The sequence below is a fragment of the Callospermophilus lateralis genome, chromosome 15 (genome assembly GCF_048772815.1).
Source record: "Callospermophilus lateralis isolate mCalLat2 chromosome 15, mCalLat2.hap1, whole genome shotgun sequence".
NCBI classification, from domain to species: Eukaryota; Metazoa; Chordata; class Mammalia; order Rodentia; family Sciuridae; genus Callospermophilus; species Callospermophilus lateralis.
Window position 1 is genome coordinate 20,280,456 of NC_135319.1, and position 23,108 is coordinate 20,303,563.

General features: G+C 48.3%; 2 protein-coding genes across 2 annotated transcripts; both read right to left on the bottom strand.

The window, feature by feature from the left end:
* Nucleotides 1-1,212: 1,212 nt before the first annotated feature.
* Nucleotides 1,213-10,071, bottom strand: Rbp3 (retinol binding protein 3). The gene is made up of 4 exons (XM_076835069.1): nt 7,018-10,071; nt 4,753-4,943; nt 2,798-2,940; nt 1,213-1,535 (listed from the first exon to the last, which is right to left on the bottom strand). The coding sequence occupies exons 1-4, from the start codon at nt 10,069-10,071 to the stop codon at nt 1,213-1,215; spliced, it is 3,711 nt and encodes a 1,236-aa protein (XP_076691184.1).
* An 8,605-nt stretch (nt 10,072-18,676) lies between these two features.
* Gdf2 (growth differentiation factor 2) lies at nt 18,677-22,822 on the bottom strand. Its single transcript, XM_076835214.1, has 2 exons — nt 22,477-22,822; nt 18,677-19,620 (listed from the first exon to the last, which is right to left on the bottom strand). Exons 1-2 carry the CDS (start codon nt 22,820-22,822, stop codon nt 18,677-18,679), a joined length of 1,290 nt encoding a protein of 429 aa, XP_076691329.1.
* Nucleotides 22,823-23,108: the final 286 nt, after the last annotated feature.

Consider the following 23,108-nt stretch of genomic DNA (forward strand, 5'->3'; position numbering starts at 1 on the left):
CTAGTGGATAGAAACTTCTGGTGTCTGGGAATGCCCAGTGACATTTCCTCTGGTCAGTTACCCAGGGACATTGTGAATTCCTATCCCACACCTGAGATGGGTGTGACCTGCCAAGATGCCAATCAACCTGCTGACTGCAAGACATCAAGAAGCAAGACTCCACCCTTGAAACCTTATCCCAGCCTTTGATGTACCCCTTAAATAAACCACCGGAGCCATCTTTCCTTTGTCTAGTTCCAGTACCCCTGTGGACTAAACCTATCGGGGGCTTTGGAAATATATTTCTGACTCCATGTTTTTTGTTCTTAACTAATTATTCTAGATTTTTATTTCTCAGGTGGCTTACACCCTCCTCGGCAGGAAGAAGAACCCCTACAATAAGACACTGGCCATGGCCTCACTTACTCTAGCAAAGACAGTGTGCAGCAGGAGCCAGGCTCCTAAGCTTATGGCTTGTGTCATCCCACAAGGGAGTCACAAGCTGAGCACTAGAAACCTGGAGATGTCCTATAAGTTCACACTACCTACCACATTTCAAAGACCTTGTACAAAAGCATCATATCCAGTATCATTTCTGTATTAATTATGTGGTAAATCCATACCACCCTGGATATAGTGGGTTAAGTAAAATATGTAGATGGTCTCTGACTTACTACGGTTCCACTTATGGTTTTTGTCTTTATAATAGGTTTATCTGGACATTAAATGCATTTTAACTTGCAATATTTTCGACTCACATTTCGCTTATCATGATATAAACCACTGTACAGGGAAGAGAACCTGCAGTATTAGAATACAGTTACGATTAATCATCCGTTTCTTTTTACTTTCTAAAAATGTGGCTACCAGGAAATGTGAATATCTTTCATCTGTGATTCATGTATTCTACTGGTGAGGCTGCTCTTGGTGACAGCATGAAGACCAAGGTACAGGGATTGGGAAGCTGGGTGAGAGAATGGATCTGGACTTGCCTGTAAAGGGGGTGAGCTTTCCATGGGTGGCAGCGCGGGGGGTTGGGGGCAGAATCTAAGCAGAGAGGATTGGTGCAGTGATGAGGAGGTCAGATGGATGAGCCCTAAAGGTTCCTCCAACTCTAAGACTAACCAGAACTCAGCAGGTCTCTGAGCTGCCCCTGGAGCCTCAGGCAGACCCAGAGTTCTTGCCCATCCAGAGCTCTGCCCATGGGGCCCTCCCACAGACCCCGGCTCCACCTCACCCTTTCAGAATGTGCTGGAGCCTCTCCTTGGCTCTGGTTAGGGCCAGGTCTGCTGGCACCAACACATGGGGTGTCACGCCTACACCCTCCCAGGAGCTGCCATCTGCAGCTCCCACAGAGCGGGCTGTGGGGATGGTGATGTAGAGGTGGGTGTCGTCCACGTGGTAGGTCTGTGGTGGCTGGCAACCCCCACTGGTCACCTCCCCAATGACCAGGGCCCGGCCCAGCCTCTTCATTATGTAGGTAAATTCCTCCGCAGCACCAGCTGTTAAACCACTGGTCAGGATGATCACATTTTTTTTGGAGCCGTAGCGTTCACCTGGAAGACAGAAAGCCCTTCAGGATGGGGACTCAAGTCAGGCTGTTGGGCACCTGCCTTTTTTTGTACTCCCTGAGCCAGCAGGGAGGAGTCCTAGGATCTAGTCCTGTGCCCTGTGTCTCCAAGCAAGCCACTAACCTCTCTGAGCCTCAGTTCTACATCTGTAAAATGGAGACAAGAGTGTGTGTACCCAATCACAAGTATGTAAGTGCCTGTGAACCCCCCAGGCAGCTGATGATGGGAAAGCCTTAACCTCCTGAGGACCTGATGCTTTCTCCCCCTGAAGCTGACCTGACTTCTTTTTTGTCAGGTCAAATTTGGCTCTGAGAAGAGCCAAATTTGTGGATGAACAAGGATACCCTTCCAGGACAATGCCGTCCGATAGATAGGTAACACAACTCAGAATACAAGCTACTGATGTTATTTTAAGTTTTCTAGTTGCCCTGGTAAATAAGAAAAAAAGAAATTAGATAAAGTCAATTTAAATTATGTTTTGTTTTATCTAATATATCCATAACATGTTCATTTCAAATGCAATCAAATGTATTAATGGAGTTTTTCACTTTCTTTCATCCTCCAACCCCCCAGCCACCCCAATAGGTCTTCTAAATCGGGTGATGAGCCACATTTAAAGTGTTCAGCTCTTGGCTCTCCTAATGGACTTTGAAGTTCTAGGATCTTACGATCTTCAGATCTGAGTCTGTTTTAACTCCTGGTCTTGAATGTCTGTTTGAATTTAGAATTTATCTGGTTCTGATATTTATTTACAACTTGAAATATTATTAGATATATATTCCAGAAGCTATGGAGAAATGCATGTATAATAAGGAAGTGCAGGAAGAAAATGGTAGGCTGCTTTTCTGGTCATAGACATAGCCCCATTCGCCTCCAATGTCCTCTGTGAGATGGGAGAACAGTTTCCTAGTTCTGAATGCTAGGTAGGGGAGAGGGAGGAAGCTGTCTACTCAGGAAGGGGCCTTTGAGAATTATTGTTCTATAATGCTCAGGGATTGACTGAACATTCTCATTTTGGCTCTTTCACTTTTAACGGAGTGAACTCTGACAAGATTTTCCATCTAGTTGACCCCATTTTCTCCTCTAGAGAAGACAGTATATGTTTTGCTGAGATTCAAGTGCATGAAATCAGGACAGCAGCTTTATGTTCTTCCAGTTACTGTGAGTTTTACCTAATGTCAAGTGGTCCTTCCCTGATTTTCCAGAAGCTTCTAGAATGAGAACAGGAAGGGGAAGTCTTCACGCACCTGCAAGACGAGTGTGGGTCCAGAGTTCACTGACAGAGTCATTGGGCCTGCTGTAGATCTTGTCAAGCAGAACTGGAGGGCCTTCATCAAAGAAGTAGGAGCACAGGGCAGCAATGGAGGAGGTGGGGCCACCAATGTTGAACCTGAGGGAAGGGAAATGGATCTCACAGGTAGGTCCTCAGGCTCCTCTAGGGCCTGGAACCTTAGTCCTATGGAGGGTTCTAATCCCAAGCAGCCTTGGTCCTTCAGAGTTCCATGGGTAGGTATTACCCAGAGCATTTCCAAGAGTACCAGTCTCTTACACAGATCAAGAGACTCTGTGTCAAATACATTCAGAAAATACTGAATACCATGCCCTCTCCTTCTAATCACATATTAATTCATTAAAGGCTCTGATATGTCCTGCAGTTAGAAATTTGTCAGCAAGTTTCCTCCAGGTATTGACCAGGGACTGCTCCCCTATACCCACAGTGCCTACCAATGGAGCATATTTTGAAAAACATCATTATCCTCCTTTGCATTCTATGATAATTTTACAAAAACCCCCAGATATCTCAGGTGTCCTAACATGGCTCTTAGTGTTGCAGTATACTCAGGGTTGTGGAATTACATCAGGAATGAGGGCACCTGAGTCCATCTAAGGGCATTTGAATTTGTCCCACTGTATGACCTTACTGTTCCCCTACCTTCCCATCTGGGAGTCTGGTGATATGTCAGAAACCTTTTCTGGTCAATGGCTTAGGATGGCCTAGCTTTGTTCATGGCCCATGACCCCAGCATCTGAACTTCCAAACCTCAGGGACCAAAGGGTTTTTAAGTCAGTTCTACCTACAGGCTGAGACTTCCTCCTCTTTAAAATTGTTGATGACTCATTTAATCAGAAAAAGATTTAACACTAAAGGTGGTTCCATTGTTCACTAAAGGATTTGAGGAATAAAAGGGTCAGAGGAACCCCAGAACCCCAAATCCCGGTGCTGGGCATGCACAAATGCATGGTGTTGGGAAATGATTTACCTTCAAGGAAGAACCAGCTTCGCTGGGATTCAGTGCCACCTAGTGGTAACTAAGAGCCATGTGAGTGTTGCCAGCTAGCAACCAGTAGCTGGTCTAGAAGCTCCCTGTCTGCTAATCCTGCCCCTTCTATCAGGGGTCTGGGAGAATAGGAAGTGTCCCTGTCAGATGGGAGCAGGCTGCTCCTCCGAGGCCCATGGAGAGTGTCCAGGGCATATCTACCAATGGACTCGGGAGTCAAGGAAGCCTGGTCCTAGCCATTGCCTGAGGACTTTTCTGCTTCCCGGCTTCTATTCTGTGATGGGAACTCACTGCATGTAAGGTATGTTTTTGCTATGCAGAAGGGAGAAGGCTAGCTGAAGACATCCTTCCAACAACCATTTTCTGATGCAAAGAATTCTTTTTTGCAATGATAACGTTCATTTACAAATTCTCTCTGCATCACTGGCTTTCTGATTCTCATGACCAGGGTTGATTTTGTATGTTCTGAAGCACAATCACAGGTATAGGATTCAGCTGTCCCTAATAGGACTAATCATCAGAACTACCTTAAATGCTTGTTAAATATACCAATTATGCCTGCATCCCGGAGCTACTATGGGGAAGTCTAGAGTAGGGCCCAGGAATCAATATGTTTAATGTCCCCTGCTCTTCCCACCCCTATTGGATTCTTATAACCAGGCAAAAAGTCTGGGGTAATTCTTAACCTGAAATACACATTGGGATTACTGGAGGAGCTTAAAAGAATTTACCAGTGCTGGGGCCCCACCATGCAATTAAAGCAGGACCCCAGGGCTGGTTGGCAAGAGGCCCAGTTGCAAGGTGGCCTGGTCCCTGTCTTCTCTTTTTTGCATCATAGGGTCTTTTTCTTCCTTGCTACAGCCCATAGCTCTGGTGTCTTCTGGCTACTGTCTGGCCAGACCACTGGTTCTTGAGCCACTGACCTCATGTCGATAATCATGGCATCTGTGTGCACGATCTTTTTCCAGATGTGTTCCACCAGCAGCTCAGAGACCTGGGTGAGCAGCTCACAGTCCCCGAACATGTCAAACCTCAGGTAGCCAATGTTGTCCTCCAGCACATTAGTGTGGAAAGAAAACTTGATCAAGTCTGCAAAGACTTCTGGAGAAGGGATCTGGAAGAGTCAGAAGTCCTGTCAGTGTCAGGAGAGCAGCACATGGTAGAGCCCCAGAAAATGGGTGCTACAGGTTCCCTTTATGTCATGAGAAATATTAAGGGGATAGGAAGGGAACAAACATTCCTGAAGGAGTTAGCAGGTACTAGGGAATCGCTGTGGCACATCTGGGAGGTTGGTGAACTCAGGCCCAGGATGTGAACTCATATAAATGAATCAATTGATTAACTGATTGGCAGCCTCCTTCCAGAGAATACTCATGTCTGCCAACCCCACTCCCTGGTGTCCAGAGCTGAAGGTCCAGGCATAGTCTCCCCCAACACTTCTCAGTGTCCCTGGGCTCATCTTCCTCTCCTCCACTCTGGCAGGGAGGGGAGACACTGTTACCTTTCCCAGGGGCCTGGCCTTGGGCTAAGCATTCTGCAGCTTTATCATCACCCTTATAGCCATTCCTTACAGGTTACACCATTACTGTCATCTTTCCCATAAAAAAACCGAATCACGGAGAGATTAAGTAAATTGCTCAAGGTTACATAGCGAGTAAGAGATGAAGCCACACTCTGAATCCACATCTAACTCCAAACTGTAAACCCTGGCTATGCTGGAAAACAACAAGTAGGCAATTTAGAAATTTGTAGTTCTGAAAGCCCATCCCAGGATCCCCCAACATGGCTGTACTTCTCTCCTTCTCTCTCCAAGGCTGCTGGAAGGTAGCACTCAATGAGGCATGATGAGGGCATGGAGCCAGCAGGGAGATCTGTGTGGATGGGGACCCTGGTCTCTAGACCTGCCCTCCCCTTGGTCCCTCTCTGATTCTAGTTATACCTGCCCTTCCTGCATACCCTCATGTCTTTCTGCACTGTGTCAGGCCTTCTCCAAGTGGTACAAGCCTTCCCTGCCCCAGTGTACAACAGTTGATGTTCCCAGGGTATTCTCAGCAAATGGAGGAACAGGAGCTGCTAGGTCCTTTCCACCTAAGGAGGGATCCTGTACTTCTCAGGGTCCCTGCTGTCCTCAGCAGCAGCAGTCTAAACAATGAGCCCAGCTATCTGCTCTCCTCCTGCCCCATATCGCTCCCTGCTCTCTCACTCCTGCCCAGTGACCACCTCCCAAATAAGCTGCCTGCACCCACATCCTAACTTTAGGCCTTCCTTCCAAGAGATCTAAAGCAAATGTCCTGCCTGCTCATAGTGACCAAGCAGCAAAACCTCAGTAAGAAAACAGTGAAGAGAGATGTTATAAGTGCTGCCCTTTGATGCAGTGCTCAGCTAGTGGTGGGGCACTTGGTGAATCGCGTGGCCACCTTGGTCACTGGACCCAGCAACCACACTCCCTCCACCTGTTTTCATGTTCTCCCAAAGCCTCAGTGCTGGCTTTTAAATATTTCAATCACGGGGTCTTGCTCTGAGTTTTCCATCCAGCAGGCCCTTAGATCAGGTTGCGTATCCACCCAGCACTGCTCCTTCAGGAGGCTGCACATTGCACTGTGGGAAGGGAAGAAGTGAGCAGTAGGCTTCTAATGCAGGGGGACTTATGGGCTGTGTCTGGCACTCCTGGACCCTCCATGGCCTGTGTCCAGGCTCCGTGTTTTAGCTCTGAGGCTTCTGTGAGGCTGGGGCCATTGTCTCCTTCCGTGTCCCTACCCCCACTTCTCCAGCTCTACCCCAACTCATTCACGCAAATTGCAAAGCCCAGAAACAGGCAGTGGGTAGGGATTAACAAACTTCCACGTTTCCAGAGGAGAAATCAGAGCTTGGGGACCTCTTTCCCCAACACTCATAATGAGAACCCCTGCAAATATCTCCTTCTTCTATCCCAGGGGATTTCAAAAACAGGGTTCTGGTGAGGAGTAGTAATGTTCTATAGAAGGGTTTTGGGATTTCTGAGCTTAGAAGTTGGATGGAATGATGGAGTGGGGTGGCGGGGGGGGGGGGGAGACATGACTGAAAATTTAACCATGAAAACAAGCCCAGAAAAAAAATTGCCTTGCACTGCACACAAAGCCTTGCACTTGGAGACTACTGGTGAGCTCACTTCCAGGATTGGATTGGGCCAAATCTCTCTTGTATCTCACCTGCATAGGTACAATTCCAGGAATGCGGTCCTTTGCATCCTCAGGGATATGGGCTGTCTTCAGGTGTGGGTCCCCAGAAAGCAGCTGCAGATCAGCCCCTAGCATCTCAGCTAGGGACCCTTCTGAGGTCACCCTTGCATAGCGACTCTGGAGACCACTCAGCTTGGCAGCCATCTTGGCCCCCAGCTCAGGGGAGGCGTAGTTATCAGCTACAAGCTTCCCAGCTGTCTGCAGCACTGTGGGCACCTTGGCACGCAGAGCCACTATATCCTGGGCTGTGGAGAGGGCCTCGCTTGCCGGCACAATGATGTCAGGTTCCACACCAGCCAGGTCCCAGGCCTCACCAGTGGTGGCACTCAGGGCCATCTGGGTGGGCATGGAGGCATATAAGGGGCTGCTGCCCACCTGGTAGATGCCCACTGAGAGTGCCCCTCCAGCTGTGGGCTCCCCAATGACTGTGGCCCGCTGCAGGTCCTGCATGGTGTGAGCAAAGGCCTCTGCCGCAGACCCACTGGTGTGGCTCATCAGGATGTAGAGGTCCTTGTGGGGGTCGTAACGCTGCCCGGTAACCTGGGACACCGTCCACATCTCCATGACCTTTGAGGTGGCCCTATCAAAGATGGAGTAGAGGTGCTGGTGGGGCTCTGCCTCAAAGAAGTAGGAGCACAGCAGTGGCAGAGCCGAGGAGTAGCTGCCAGTGTTGTAGCGCAGGTCAATAACTAGCGCAGCTGTGTCTACCACGGGCTGCCACACCAGCCTAACCAGCTGGGGCCCGATGGCCCTTACTGTCTCCAGCTCAGCCATGGCATCGAATCGTAGGTAGCCCAGCCGGCCAGGTAGCACCTCTGACTTGAACAGGGCCTCGATGAGGTAGGAGATCTCCTCTGGAGAGGGGACAACAGGGGGTGGCAAGGGCACCTCCTCAGCCACCAGCTCACCAGGACTGTGGAACACCAGCAGGCGGTGGTCCTCAGACACTTCCTGCAGGTCAGCAGTGAGCTGCGAGGCCAGCGATTCCAAGTCCACAGCCGTGCGGTAGGCCCCATGAGCCAGCTTGGCTCGCAGCAGAGACACCATCTGCTCCACAACCTCTGGCCGTGCATAATGGGCCTCCAGCAGGTGCCCCGTGCCCTCCACCAAGGCTCCCAAGCTGCGATGGAACTCCAGCACTTCCTGGGCTCTGTCCAGGGCCTCCTCAGCCAATACGATGGCATCTGGCACCACTCCGCCACCCAGCCAGCCCTCACCATGGTTGTCAATGAAAGTTAGCACTGGCACAGTAAGCACCAGACCTCCTTCAGGCGTATCCAGCAGTGGCACAGTGCAGGTGTGCAGCAGGCTGCCCGCAGTGATCTCGCCCACCAGAGTGGCCCAGCCCAGGGACTGCATGAGGAAGGCGAACTCCTCAGCTGCAGTGGCAGTACGGTGGCTGGTGAGCAAGTACACCCCGCGCTGGTTTCCATAGCGCGGGCCCAGCAGCTCGCTGCTGCTGAAGTGCTCCTGTGTGACATTGGTCCTGCGGTCATAGGTGGTGAAGAGGCGCATAGAGCCTTCCTCTGGCCCCTGGAAGTAGGACAGCAGAAGAGGCACCGCAGAGGATGGTCCCCCAGGATTATGGCGCAAGTCCATGATGAGGTGCTCTGTGTCCTGCAGGGGTTCCCACACTTGGCGTAGCACATAGGGGGCTAGTGCCCCCAGCACAGAGGCATCTGGAAATCCATCAAAGCGCATGTAACCCACGTTACCTGGCAGCACTGACACCTGAAATACAGAGTTCACCACAGCTTGCCGGGCAGCATCATCCTGGGGCAACTCAGGCACCTCAGGGGCTGCAACTAGGGTATCATCAACTTCAGTCTCAGGCCCAGAAGAGGTTTCTTTGGGCCCAACAGCCCGCACCACGAGCCTGGGGTCCTCAGACACAGCCTGCAGGCCGGCATTGAGCTTAGTGACCAGATCCTCTTCTGAGACCACTGCAGAGTAGTCCATGCTGGCCAGGTGGTGCAGCAGGGCTGGCACACGGTCCACCAAGGTATAGTAGTCCTGCAGGGCCTCTTGCAGATGGCGGACAATACCAGGCAGGGCACGGCGCAGGGTGAGGATGGACAGGGCTTTCTCCAAGGCTTGCTCAGCTGGTGTTCCCACACAGGGCAGCACTCCACTGCCTTCCCACGTTTGGCTGCCTCCACCCAGGGGTCCCAGGGACCTGGACACGGGTACAGTGAGGAAGAAATTGGACTGGCCAACCCTCAGCTTCTGGAGGTCCAGGGCACCCCCCTCAGTCCGCTCACCCACCACGATGGCCCTGCGCATCTGCTTGAGGATGTACGCGATGTCCTCAGCGACACCCCCAGTGCGTCCACTGGTGAGGACCACCACATCTTTGTCTGCACTGTACCTCTCTCCTAGAACCTCTGGCAGGGTCCAGATCTCTGTGGTAGTATTGGAGGGGCGGTCATAGATGGTATCCACATGCAAGACAGTGTTCCCAGGATTCAGGTAGGAGATGATATAGGGGATACCAGAGATGTGGCCCCCAGTGCAGTGTCGGAGATCCAGCACCAACGCAGAGGTGCCCATAAGCTTACTCCACATGTGTTCCACCAAGAATCCCCCAAGCTTGCTCAGCACTTCCTGGCCCGGGATGTCATTCACCTGCAGGTAGCCCACATTGCCTTCCAGGATCTCATAGTGGATGTTTGTCTGCAACCCAGAAAGTAGTTCCTCTAGTGTGAGGTTGGTGAGAGCTGGGGCTTGCTGGGGAGCCTCTGGAATGCTGGGCTCATAGGAGATGATCAGACGCGGGTCATTCAAGGAGCTCTGCATACCAACTGTCAGCACATGGGCCAGCGTCTGAGGGTCTGAGATGCTCAGAATCTCATCACTCTTCATGGCCTGCTCGATGGCTGCCTGCATCCCCATCAAGTTCTCTGGGAAGCAGTAGTTATCCAAGAGGATCTTGGCCATATCCAGCACGAGGCTTGGCTGGAACAGGAGCGTGGGGCCAGCCAGTCCATAGAACAGCATGGACAGGACCAAGAGCCATTCTCTCATGGTGGGGATCCCCAGGAGGCCTAGTCCTGGTTACTTAGGACTCCTGAACCCTTTGATTGTGCAAGACCAAAGCTCTGCTCTGTGCTTCTGCCTTCCTCCTTCGTCCTTCTCAGTAGGCAGACAGAAGGTCTGGGGCTCAACTTGGGAGCTGGGGTGAGGCTTCCAGCTCCAGTAAGCCTTTAATCCTGTCTAATTCAAGCGCATCGCCCCCAGGGACTGGAGAAAAGCTGCTGGGGTGGTTTGACCCGGAAGGAACACTGTATCTCATCTTGCTGAGCAATCCCTGCATAGAATAACACAAATAACTGCTGTTTATTTTGAGTTCCTTGTACATGCCAGGCACTGTACTGTGTGTTTTACGAACCAACATTTTCCCCCAGAGCCTTGCAAAGGAAGTTATGAACCTACAAATAAATATCATTCTCCCACTGCTCTGGGTGACCCAGGACTCTGGAATTGGGTAGATCTCTTTGCAGTCTATTCGGAGAACTTAGGAAAGTATCTTATTTATGATAATAGAGCACATAAGTGCTTCTGTATGAAGTATTTTGCAGTAACCAGCAAATAAAAAGCTACCGATTATTGGTAAACCTGCTAAATTAGATATTATCCCAATTTTATAGCCAGAGAAACAGGCCAGAGAGTTCAGTAGCTAATTAAGTCTAACATTTCATGGGGATGCAGGGCCAGGGGTCGGGGGGTAGCAAATAGAAGCCAATGAGGCCAAGGTTGGCTCAGCTAGTGCAGAGGTTAAGTCTGAGTATACCACCAGCCTCAAGTCTTGAACTTTATTCCTACCTCTTCCTAATGCCTCTGGCAACCAGGTATGTCCTCCCACAGCTTTCCAATGAGAGGAATGACATCTCTGGACATCAGCATGGAGTATGGCAGCCCACCCACCTTCTGGGCTTCATAGGACCAGTGATTCCAGATCAGATGAAGTTAGCCCTGAGATCAAATAAGCATTATTCTCCTGGTTGAAGGAGACCCCCGTTAATTAGTTCAGGGCTCAGCCACAGCCTGCCAACGACAGGAAGAACAGAGTTATTGGAGGACTTGGGTCTCTGTGGTGCCGGACCTCACACAGAATCCAGATCATTCTACCCACCTGCATGGAGCACCCCTGGGAACCAGTCCCAGCTGCATTTCTTGGGCTCCCTGCTCCTAGATCTTCTCCTAAAAATAACACGAGTCTTGCTTGAAAATGACTTGCCAGTAACAGATAGCAAAACCTAGAACCCCTGCTTTGACAAGGCATCCCTCTGGGCAAGAAGCATTTCTCTCATTTAAAGATGACCATGGTTCAGACTTCAGTGGTGTAGCCTGGGAGCAGCAGTTGGAAGAGTCGCCTGTGGCTCTGCCCTTCCTGGGTCCCCTCAGCTTTCTCCAGGCCACACTTCTTGGGCTGAGTGGGGAGTAGATAGGATCCCATGTGCACCTCAGCAGGCAGCCTGAGAACATGGTCCTGGGGACGGGGGTCTTTCTCTGCACAGTGGGGAGCCACAATCTGCTCTCTGGAAATTATTATCTCAGGATGTTTACCAAGTGGTTTATGAAGGCCAAAGAGGTCAATTAGCTAAAACAAACATATTTTTAGCTCATTAGGATTTGTTTAATGCCCAAACAACATATGGTCACATCTCTTCACCATTTGCAATCCATGGAAATGAGCCTGATTTGCTGGAAGAATAAGGCCAGAGGTGTGATACCATAGACATTGCCCCATAAATGCATTTTATTCATTTCCTCAGGTCCTATAGGGAAAGCTAGACCTTCTACTCCGACTCCACCTAGGAAACCCTACCTTGGAGCACATGGCCCAGAACTCCTCCAAGGGCATTGCTCTGTCATTGCTGGAGGCTGGGCCAAGCTCTGGGCAGAAAAGCCTAGGGATACAGAAATAAGTCTCTTTTTGGGGGAACATGTAGTACAGAGACAAGCTCTCCGGATAGAATGCCTGGAACTGTGGCTGGGCCTTGATTTGTGTGAGTGGCCCAGAGCCTCAGGAGGAGGTGAGAAAAAGAATCAAAGTTTGTTACAAGTCTCTGGGGTGCCTGAGTTGGGCAGAGGCTGGGAAGACCAGCAGTGCTTCCACCTGGGGTACAGCCCGCAGCAGGTTAGAGGGCATGCTTTGTTCCCAGAGTTCTGGAAACTCTCCAGGAGCCTGAGGTGCCTGGCCTGCAAGTGAGGGGAGCTGTAAGCAGAAGGCAGCCAGCCTCCTTAGCCCACCCTGGGTGTAATGTTCTGGGCAAGTCTCCAGAGTAGGAGCTTTCCTGGTGAAAGTTTGCAAGTGGTAAAGCAAATATCCATATACTTATTGTTAAAAGATAAACTTTGGCATAATAAAATTTTTAAGTTTATTTATTTGAACAGACAACAATACACTAATTGGACAGCTTCAACCCAAAGGAGCCCCAGGGAGGGCTTTTATAGGGTGAATGCCCAAACAGAAAAAGGAAATTATTTGATTGGTTAAAGTTTGAGCTCTTGTCTTTGGAGTATCCCAGTGGGTAGTTCAAGACAATAAACCTGAAGATCAGTTGGCCACTGTGATTGGTGGAGCTTTAATTTTATTTTCTTTTAAATTAGCCGTGTATAGGAAATGGGACTGAGTTAGGTCTTAATTTGTTCATGTAGGAAGCACAGGGCATTAGAGCCACCAGGTCTAAGGACCTCTGATTTAGTTATTTTAATACTGCCTACCTAGATTCTAGACATTTCTTACCCTTTCCTTAGTTCGCCTCTGCCTCTCTGACCCCACAACACACAAGCAGTATATTTTTTAGTCATTTTAAGTTGAACTTTGTCTTTACTTTATTTTGCCTTTTTGTGTTTACTTTTTTAAAATCAAAAGAGTGAAAGGTACTCATTTTCACAAAAATGTGTAAATGATCTCTTCCCAAAGACTTTCTTCTGATTCAAATTTCTTTACTAACCAGTAATAACCAAAAGGAGCCTTATTTCTGATCATCTGAGAACATGATCCTGGAGATGGGGGGTCTTTCTCTGCACAGTGGGGAGCCACAATCTGCTCTCTGGAAATTATTATCTCAGGATGTTTACCAAGTGGTTTATGAAGGCCTTCCCCAAAAGGAGCCTTATTTCTGCATCCATATACTCACTAAATAGCTTTCAGTTCTCACGTGTCTCTGTATCATAGATAGAGACACACCTGAAGGAGAGACACACCTGTGGGTGTACCCCCCCAAATCTGCCCAGCCCAGGGTAGTGTAGAGAGTAAGTTGCATTATGTTTTACTCACTTAAAACATACAGCATAAACATCCCTCCCACTCGAAGTCTATCCATTAAATTCATCATTTTAATGGCTCTAGAAGAGTTCTTGATGATGTGCTGATCTGTTCCCCTGGTGCTATGGGTTGGGTATGGCCCCTGAGATTCATGTGTTGAAAATTAATCCTCAAAGTTAGGTGTTAGTGATATTTGGAAGTGGGGCCTTCAGAAGGTAATTAAGATTAGATGAGGCCATGGCAGGGGGTGAAATAGGGGGGTAGGCTGGAATGGCATTGGTGGCTTTATGAGTAGAGGAAGAGGGATGAGAGCTAGCACACTTGTCATGCGATGCCCTCCACCATGCTGTGTAGCAGCAGAAGGCCTCACTAGATGCTGAACAAATGCTGCTGTACTCTGGACCTCACATCTCCAGAGCCATAAGCCAAATAAATTGTTCTTTATAAATTATCTGGTCTGTGGCATTCAGTTATAGCAACAGAAAAGACACCTAGTGAGATACTTTAAGTAATTTGTTTTTCCTTCTTTAATGACATTGCAAGAAATATTCTCATGCACATATTTTTTAAGGGCCAGTTGTTTTCTGTTTCTGTATATAAATCCTCAAAAAAGGGCTTCCTGAATTCAGGGAATATATACTTGTTTGTTTCTTACAACATACTTTTCCAGTAAATTCTAAATTGTGTACATTTTGTTTTTCACAACTGAATTGATATATAATTAACATATGAAAAACTGCCCATACATGAATGATATAATCTGGTGAGTATATACCCATGAAATTATGTGATAATGTATATTACTTTCACCACCATTTTCCCCCACGCTCTATTAGCCAATCCACCCCACATCCCCATCTCCAGGCAATTTACTCCTTACTTTTCTGTCATCATGAAGGTTTCTAGAATTCATACAAATGTAATTATGCTGAGTGGATTATTCTTATTTGTCTATCTTCTTTCACACATTATAAAGTTCTCTCAGGTTGTTGAGTGCTCAGAAGGACAAGGGAAGAGGACAGGTGGTCTGGCCAGACCATGAACACCAGGGTCTGCAGCTGGCCCAGAGGTTGACAGGCCCAGGGTTGGGTGAGGCTTCTTCCTTCACAGTGTGGTGGCACCCATCGGCACACCTGACTGAAGAGTTCCTAGAGTTGTGCATGGGGACTGATGCTAGAAGAAAACACACTGTGGGATTTCTATAGCTCAGAAATCATTATGAGCATCAGTGCAAGGTTATGGACATTATAAGAAAAAAAAACTTATTACCTACAGTCTCTATCTTTTCATAAAAGCAGAAGAGATAGATAAGCACACCCGAAACCACATGTGACTTCAATGAACAACTTTTCTGCCCTCATCTTACTCACTTTATCCAGGAAGAAACTTTTGGAAAATCTCTCCAGCCCCTTGTGGGTCAGTGTGCTAGTCATGTCTGCCACAGCAGAGGACTCCCCACAGCCCCCATCAAGATGGCTCCTATGTCAGGGTTCACCAAACAGATGGTGCTGCAGAAAGGCAGATGTTGACCTAGGCTGGGGGGCATCTTTCTGATGGGCAACATCGTGTGTTAATGAAACAGGTCCCTTGGGGACTGAATCATTCCCTGAATCAGCCTCCAGGGTGCCCCTGGGACTTGGAAAACCAAGATGCCAAACACACACTTGTATCCAGAGTAAGCAACATTATTTGCAGGACTGACTGAGGAATGAAAATGGGGGTCCCTTTTTCAACAATTCTTACAAGTGTCAAGATGGACCCAAACATTCAAATCATCCCAAGGTCTGTGCAGCTCCCAAGCCACACACCTCTGCTCCTATCCATTCCAAAGCCCTCTGAGCTCAGGCCTCTTGTGGGTAAAAGGAGAACACAACCACGAGGACCTAACCTTGAGACTCTCTGTGCCATTACAGATTGCACCTGGGCCTGCTTCAGAGGCTGGCCAGGAGAGAAAAAACCCACAGAGGTGGACAGGCCCCAGGCTTTGCTGCTGCATGTCCTGAGCTGCTACCTCCAACATGCTGACCTCATCCATAGAGGAGCAAGCAAAACCTCTTTGGGGGCTGCTATGAGAACCAGCTCAAATGATGGTATGGGAGCTTCCAGAGTCCAAGAAGACCCATCTCAGGCACAAGTCATATGTGTTCAAGTCATATGTGCAGCAGATGAAGGAAAAATCTGATGTCCAGGACAAGTAGATCTGGTTAGACAAATTGAATATAGAACCAAACCCTTCGCACTAAGTGAAAAAGAGCCTCTGAGCTGAGTGGGGCAGGGCCTTCCACTTCCACATGTGTTGGCTTGGCCCACATGGAAGTAAAGCCAGCCTTAGAAAGAAGACGTTTGCAAGCTGATAATGAACAGGGATTTTGCCCCTCTTTCAAATCTGATAAGCTTCTTGGAATGATAAAACCACAGTGTTTAGTGTCCCTGTTAACAAAACTTCTTCTGCAATGAGTGGTGCCCTATAAGTGTCTGGATGCCCATGAGATCTTGCACAGTGGGCCAAGAAAGGCATCGCCCATGGAAGACAAAGCCTAAGGAGGGTGGAGTCTGGGGCAGAGAGTACCCAGGGGAAGGCAGCATTGACCTATGAAATGACAGGTTCTGTCTAGTTTGTCTCATTATGCTCTAGCTTTGATTATTGCTGTTAATAGGAACTTGATCTTGATCTTGAGGAAGGCTTGGGCAGCAGAAGTGCAGCCCAAAGATTGTGGGCATGGCCTCTCAAGCTGAATTTCAGTGACAAGATTTCCACCCTGTTATAACAAAAGGAAAAAGCTTGAACGTGGAGGTCAGTAGGCAGGGGGCTTTTGGGCCACATAAGTATCTAGAAGATGATGAAGCTCCATTGTGTTCTGTGTGTGAACAATCTTTGAAGAATCCTATGCAAAGAATGACCCAGAGAAATGGAAGCCAGAGAACACATCTTAGTTTAATCATCGCATTCTGTGTTTTTGCACATCTGACCATATCAGTCTGTCCTGAGCTATAGGCACATTGGCCCTGTAGGAATGACCTAGGTGAGACTCATGGCTTCCTCTCCAGAAGAGTCAAGGTAACAAGTGGCACAGGATAGGAGGTTAGCAGCTCCCCAGGGTAGGCCTGTTGCAACTGTGTAACAGAAGCCCTGTAGCCCTACTAAGAGTCAGGAAGGTGGACCTGGAGCCTCACTGGGGGCCAGGGTGGATGACACTGGAGCTGGGGCCTCACTCACAGACACTGGGACTTGGGTTGTTTTTCTGGTAGTGAGGGGAAGGGCAGGACAGTGTAGGGCAGAGAACAGGAGAGGGTTTTGGGTGGAGTTTGGCTGGAGCTGGGCATATGAGCAGGGGTGTGGTCGACAGATATTGGAGGAGTTACATAGGCCTTTGGACACTGGGTGGAGATGAAGTGAGATTATTCATGTTTCTTAGAGCCATGTTCATCCTACTTTGATATATGGGAACATGAAGGAAGGCGAGGCAACTATCAGCATGCGCTTGAGAACTTCTACACAGACAGTAGCTCACACCTTCACATGTACACAAAGGCCCATGTCTAAACACACCCACTCACTCCAATGGACAGACACAGCCACTCTTGGTCTACCATCTCTGTGGCAGCTCCATGGTCCTCCTCTCCAACCCCCACCTGGGGAAACTGATGACACATAGCAAGGCCAGGGGGAGCGTGGAGCTGGAGGATCCTGTGTCACATTCAGAAAAGGTCACAGATCAGGCACTTGACTTTATTTCCAAGTGAAACTTACACTCAGGCACAGAAACACAGCACCAGGACCTGAAGAAATCGTCACCCAACTGTAAACAGCATTGCCATACCACACTGTCTAGCACATACCACGAATTCCTATTTTCTCCAACTCCAGCAATCAAACAATAATGTTGCCTAGTATTTTTGTGTTAAAGTCATTCATTGACTCCATGTAAACATTTAACACAAATCATTTCTTTTATTTTTTTTAAATACGAGGGAGTTGCAGTCAATGGGGGTGCCCAGGTCTTTCTAAGGCTCCTTCAGGCCCTGCTCTGGCCAGGGGTCAACAGGCCATGGGTTGGGATCTTTGTGACTCAAATTCTTCCTCATGTCATCCAGGTCTATATACAGCAAGGAGAGTCAGAGCAGAGGATGAAACTCATAGGAAATGGAGACTCTAGCCTACTCTGGAGCCAGTGGAGGCAGAACACACATTACTCAAGAAAGCTGGCAAGAACAGAGCCGGTGGCAGCCAATAAGTACCAGATGTCTTCAGAGGCTAGGGAGTCCTCACCCAGGAAAGCTGGACGTCTTATCACTTGAGTGCATGTCACCAAGGATTTAAAAATAGGGACGTTTTATATACCAAACCAAAAGCATATTTAATTTCAACAAATTCAAATTCTACTCCTATCCTCTGTGGAATCATTTGGCAGGGGACACTCATGGCTGCCTTCTGCTCAGTAGGAAACTGCAGAGGCTGAGACCATCGGCTGTCCCTCCCAGACTGTCACAGAGTGATTGTATGAGCTCTGCACCAGAGAGTCAAAGTAGCCTCGATGCATGTCAGAGGTGCTACTGTCTTAAACTGTCTTTCTCTATTCTGCAGTTGGTTTGGGTGTGGTTTCTCAGTGACTCAAGGGTGGTATTATAAAGCATTTAGCCACAGAATGAACACAGGCATCACACAGAAAGGTTGTGTACCAGATAGAAAGAGCAGCCCAGTCATGCTGGTAAGTACCCACTGGAGCTCAGCTCGGCTTGTCCTCAATACTCCAGCTTCACAATGTCTAATTGCACTTTCAGTACAGAGTGACATGCTAACCTGAATGGGAAGGTCCCAGGCTGTGCTGTCACCCAAACTGGGGTTGGAATCCCTCCATTGATCAGGACTAACTCACCTGCCTAGGTTTTGGTTCTACATCTGTAAATCAGAAGTCATAACGCCCAACTCATTTGGGTGTGGGAAATGACACAAAATGACTGGTCGAAGCTTGTTCCTTTTCTCTTCTCTCCCAAAGTTTGTTGGAATAAGCCCCATCCTCCTTGACCTCTGTAATTTCTATAAATGTTTGCTTGTCACCTGCCTATACTCCTCTCACTAGTTTCTGCTCAGATTTCTGCTCCGTATTTTCTTATGTTCCCCTGTCATCATTTCCCTTCCATCCCAGCAGCCGTCCAGACTGTCCAGCTGTCACCCTTCCCACCAGTGGGAGCCAGTGGTGCATACTTTGCATGGGGAGTGAGAAGGACAGCAGGCTCCATTTCTTTCTCCAGGTAGCATGCAGATCAACTTATTCCCTGTCATACCAGGGGACACAGGAGCTCTTCTCAGAATCCCTATTCCCACCCTGCCTCCCCTAGTCCGGAGGGCAACCACTACCTGCACCCACACTCTGCCACACTCATCCCCTCGTAGTGGTACTTGAGGGTGGGCACCCCCATGTCATCCTTGTAGAGGATGGAGATGGGACTCAGTTTAGTGGGCACACAGCAGGCCTTGCCCACCTTTGTGGGGAACTTGAGATGCACCAGGGTTTGCACAATGGCATGCTTTGTCGGTGTCACATCATCGGCCAGGGGGAAGAAGCAGCCACCTTTACACTCATAGGCATCATACTCCTTGGGTGCGATGATCCAGCTGTCCCAGCCAATGTCTTCAAAGTTCACCCTTAACGAGGTCTTCTGACAGTGGCTGCTGGCCCCTATGCTCCTCTTCCGTCTGGCTAAAGACAAACCCGTGACCATGTGGCCATCCACGTCCTCCTCGTCCTCCTCATCCTCCTGGTTCTCACCTGCCTCCCTGTAGTTTTTCTTAGGTGTCTTCCTAAGGATGCTCTCCTGCTCATGGCCAATCATCTCCCTAAGCTCCAGCCTGGTCTCCTTGGTCCCGTTGCTGCGGTCATTGGAGAAGACGACAAAAAAGGGAAGGTTTTTGGAACCTGGAGGGACACTGATGTCCAACGTATCACAGCCCTTCCTGTGGCTTTCCACAGTTACCTCGAGCTTATTTTTGCTCTTTGTGGAATCTGCCCTGACCCATCGCTTCACAGCACTGGACACTTCCAAGGTCTCCCAGCCCTCATCCTGAATGTCCTGGGACACCAGGAAGGTCTTGGTCCCTGAGGCATCTTCTCCATCCAGCACATCATAGATGACCATGTTTCCTTCTAGCCCATGAGATGAGTCCACATGATTTTGACAGGAGACGTACAGACGGAGCTCAGCTCTGGTGATTTGCTCATGCCTGGGGATGGAGATGTTGAAGAGAAGAATGTGTTTCTGGAATGGCAAGTCCTCTGTGGCAGTTGTAGAGACAACATCTGAAATGCAAACACACCAGGGTAGATGTCTGTCTGCAGTGTCTGTTCTCATGACACCAAATCAAATCTCACCACTTGGACATCTAGGAAGACAGATTTTGTCTCTATTATCCCTATTCTGTTTCACTTCGGTCCTTAGTAGAAGAGTGTTTTTTAAACACTCATTTAGGATCTTCCAAGAAAAAGCAGAGGCAGATGCCTCCAGTTAGGTCAATAGTCTCTACTATTTATTGAGTACTTACTACATACCTAGCAATATGCTAGGAACTTGACATATTGTACCTTACTTTAATCCTATCACCTTACCTAGGGAAGATCTGATTATTATTCCACTTTTACAGATATACAGACTAGGATTCAAGACATTTAATTGCTAAAGTGCACAAGTGAGTATCTTTTTTTAAATTATTATTTGTCATTTATCTTAACATAACAAAAAAAAATACAAAAATGCCTTTTCCACATTAGATCTGGTTGGGCTTGGTGAAGGTCTAATTAAATTAAGACAAGGTAAGAAATATCAGCATCCAAGCAGTGTAGAAATTATTTGGAATTGGACAAAGCGAAATGGACAGTGTTTATTAGAGGAAAGACAAATATTAGCCAAGCAGGTATGTCCGGTCAGAAATGGAGCTTGCCTTTTAGTAACATAATTACCTCTATTTCCCATTTCTTCTAAGTTAACACTTGGCCATTACACTGTCCCATGGCTAACCCCCCAAACACACAAAGGAGAAAAAAAGTTGCACTTTTAGAATATCTTCTATAGTCATCCCCCCTTATTCTCCAGGGATATTTTCCAAGATATACAATGAATCAATAGATATCTGAAAGTATGGAATAGTATACAATTGTGTGTGTGTGTGTGTGTGTGTGTGTGTGTGTAATTCATAACTTAGACAAGGTAAGAAATTAACAACCATGGTTAATATTAAAGTTAAAATATAACAACTAGAACAATATACTATAATACAAACTATTTGGAACTTATAAATCATTTCTGGAATTTTCTGCACTGCAGATAAGGGAGGACAACTGTATGTTCCAACATGTGTGAAGACCTGTGCTGTAAAAACACTGCAGGCAGGTGTTGATATCTGATGAAATGAAATACCAACCCTCTATGCTTACCTGGGAAAGTTTTGAATCTCCCTGAGCCTCAGTTTTCCCTTCTGTAGAATGGGGTTCATCAAGCCTTCCCTCCCAATGGTGTGAGGCTTTGTTAAGGTGACATATGAAACTCAGACACAGTCCCTGGCTCACAGCAGATACCTAATGAGTTCTTCTATGTCCCTCCCCTTTTACCAACTCATACACACTTCCTGCATGCAACATATCACAGAGTCTTCTTTCCTTCAGCTCTCGCTGGTCTCTTCACCTAGCATAGCTACTCCATTTCAGCCCCTGTGGGATGTGCTGAGCTGCCATGGCACATTGAACAGTGTGAACCAGGCATTCACAACCTAATGTGATCTAAATGTGGCATGACTAGACAATGAATGTGGGGCCAGGATCAGACACCCAGCAAACAAATTCCTGCCTTCCCTAAGTCGTAACATACGGAAGAGATAAAAGTGGATTGCTTCCCAGGTCATGCACTCTGTTGTGAGTATGGGTGTGTGAGGGGATCACTGACAGAGTTTCATGTGCTCGACTCCCTGGTCTGTGGAATATGGTGGGTTAGGCCCAAAGCAAAGAAGCCCATTACCCCCATAAGGTGGAGGTCACAGTTGTGTCCTGTAGACCTGGTGACCTGCAAATTTCAACTTCAAAAAACACAAACAAAAACTAAAATGAAGCCATGGTTTTAAAATCAGGAAGTTCACATAAAATTCAGATTTTTCTTATGCTTTGGAGTAAAAAGAAAATCCAATAGCACTGAGTGATCATGTTTCAAATTATACTGTTTTTACACAGGCACATGCTCTGCAGACTGGGCAGTTCTGGCCTGGCCTGTCTGTGGCACTGAGCTGGGCCTCTTGGGCATTTGCAGGTCTCAGACTCAGTGCTCGAAGCCCTTTAGAAAAAGAAGCAGCAGATAAACAAGCCAGCACTATACAGGCTGCAGGGCCTAGGCCAGAAACCAGCTGCTTAACCTTTACTGTGGCCCTGACCTGGACAAGTTCAGCCATGTGAGCTTTGGCTTCCCTGTTCAGAAATTCATTTCCCCTAATCCTGGGATGTTGAATGAGTTAGCAGACTTAGGCTTTAAGTCAATGTTCATCTTCTAGCCTTCTTAGTCAGGGAAATTTATATTTAGAAGATAATGAGATTCTCTTCTCACACTTCTCTGTCAAAAGATTCTGTCTGGGTTTTTAAAAGCCCTTTTATGAGAGAATTACGAATTCCACCGAAGTTTTAAAATATAGCAATTAAGGGCTAAATAAGTTGTCTGTTTCTAAGTAGGAAAGGAACAGAAAGGTTGGGGTGGGGGCAGATTAGAAGAGAAAAAGAAATCCAGAAGGGAGAGACAGGAAGAGGGAAGGGTAGAGGGAGGGATAGGGAGGGGAAGGAAGATAGTATCCCTGAGCACCTACCGTATTACAGGTGGCATGTGGCCCAGGGAAGGAGAATCCGCCAGAGCAGAGCTGTCCACTAGAACCTTCTGTGATGACGGAAGGCCCTATGATTTGCACTGCCCCACAGGAAAGCCATTAGCCACATACAACCATTGAGCCCTGGAAACACTGCTGGTGAAACTATAGAACTAAGTTTCCATTTTATATCACTGTCATCCATTTCAAAGCACACTTGAAGAGCTATATGTGGCCAGTGGCCACCCCACTGGGCAGAATGGGTCCACACTGTGGGCCGGTGAGTCCCACCCCAGGGCAGATGGGAGCAAGCTGACTCTACCTTCCACGCTGAAGCTCCGCACGATGTTGGAGGCTGGGGTGGAAGACTTGTCGGCGGTGTACCTGTTGTACAGGTCGATCATGTACTGTGGCGGCTCCAGTCTGGTTTTATCCTGGGAGGGGACCCCACTCAGGTTGAGGCTGCGTAAGAAATCCACCTTCATGTTCTCCAGGAACACCTTCAGATCAAAAGGGCCCTCCTGCCGCCCTCCTCCAGGATCTTCCAGAAAGTTGCGGGTGTTTCCCTGCGCAGACACCCTTGCCCAGCTCTGTAACGGCTTCCCCTGCAGGGAGAAGGCCAGCAGGGACAGTGTGGGCAGGGCCACCCACAATGCCCCAGGGTACATCTTGGGCCCTGTAGAGGAGACTGCAGGGCTGCCTGCTGAGGTGTGTTAGCGGGTGCAAGGAGGAGCCCTGGAGGAGACAGCCCGCATCGTCCTGCTGAAGGCTTTGCAGAGTGCCCCGGGGGCCAGCACGAGGCTCTCCCCTGCCCTCCCCAGGCAGTCCTCCACTTGTTCTTATCTGGCTCTCAATGCAGCACTCCCAATCTCTTATCTAAGACAGCTCTCTTTTAATGAAGGCTCTATAAACATCTGACAAATACACAGAGCATGTGGGAAGGACACAGTCTAC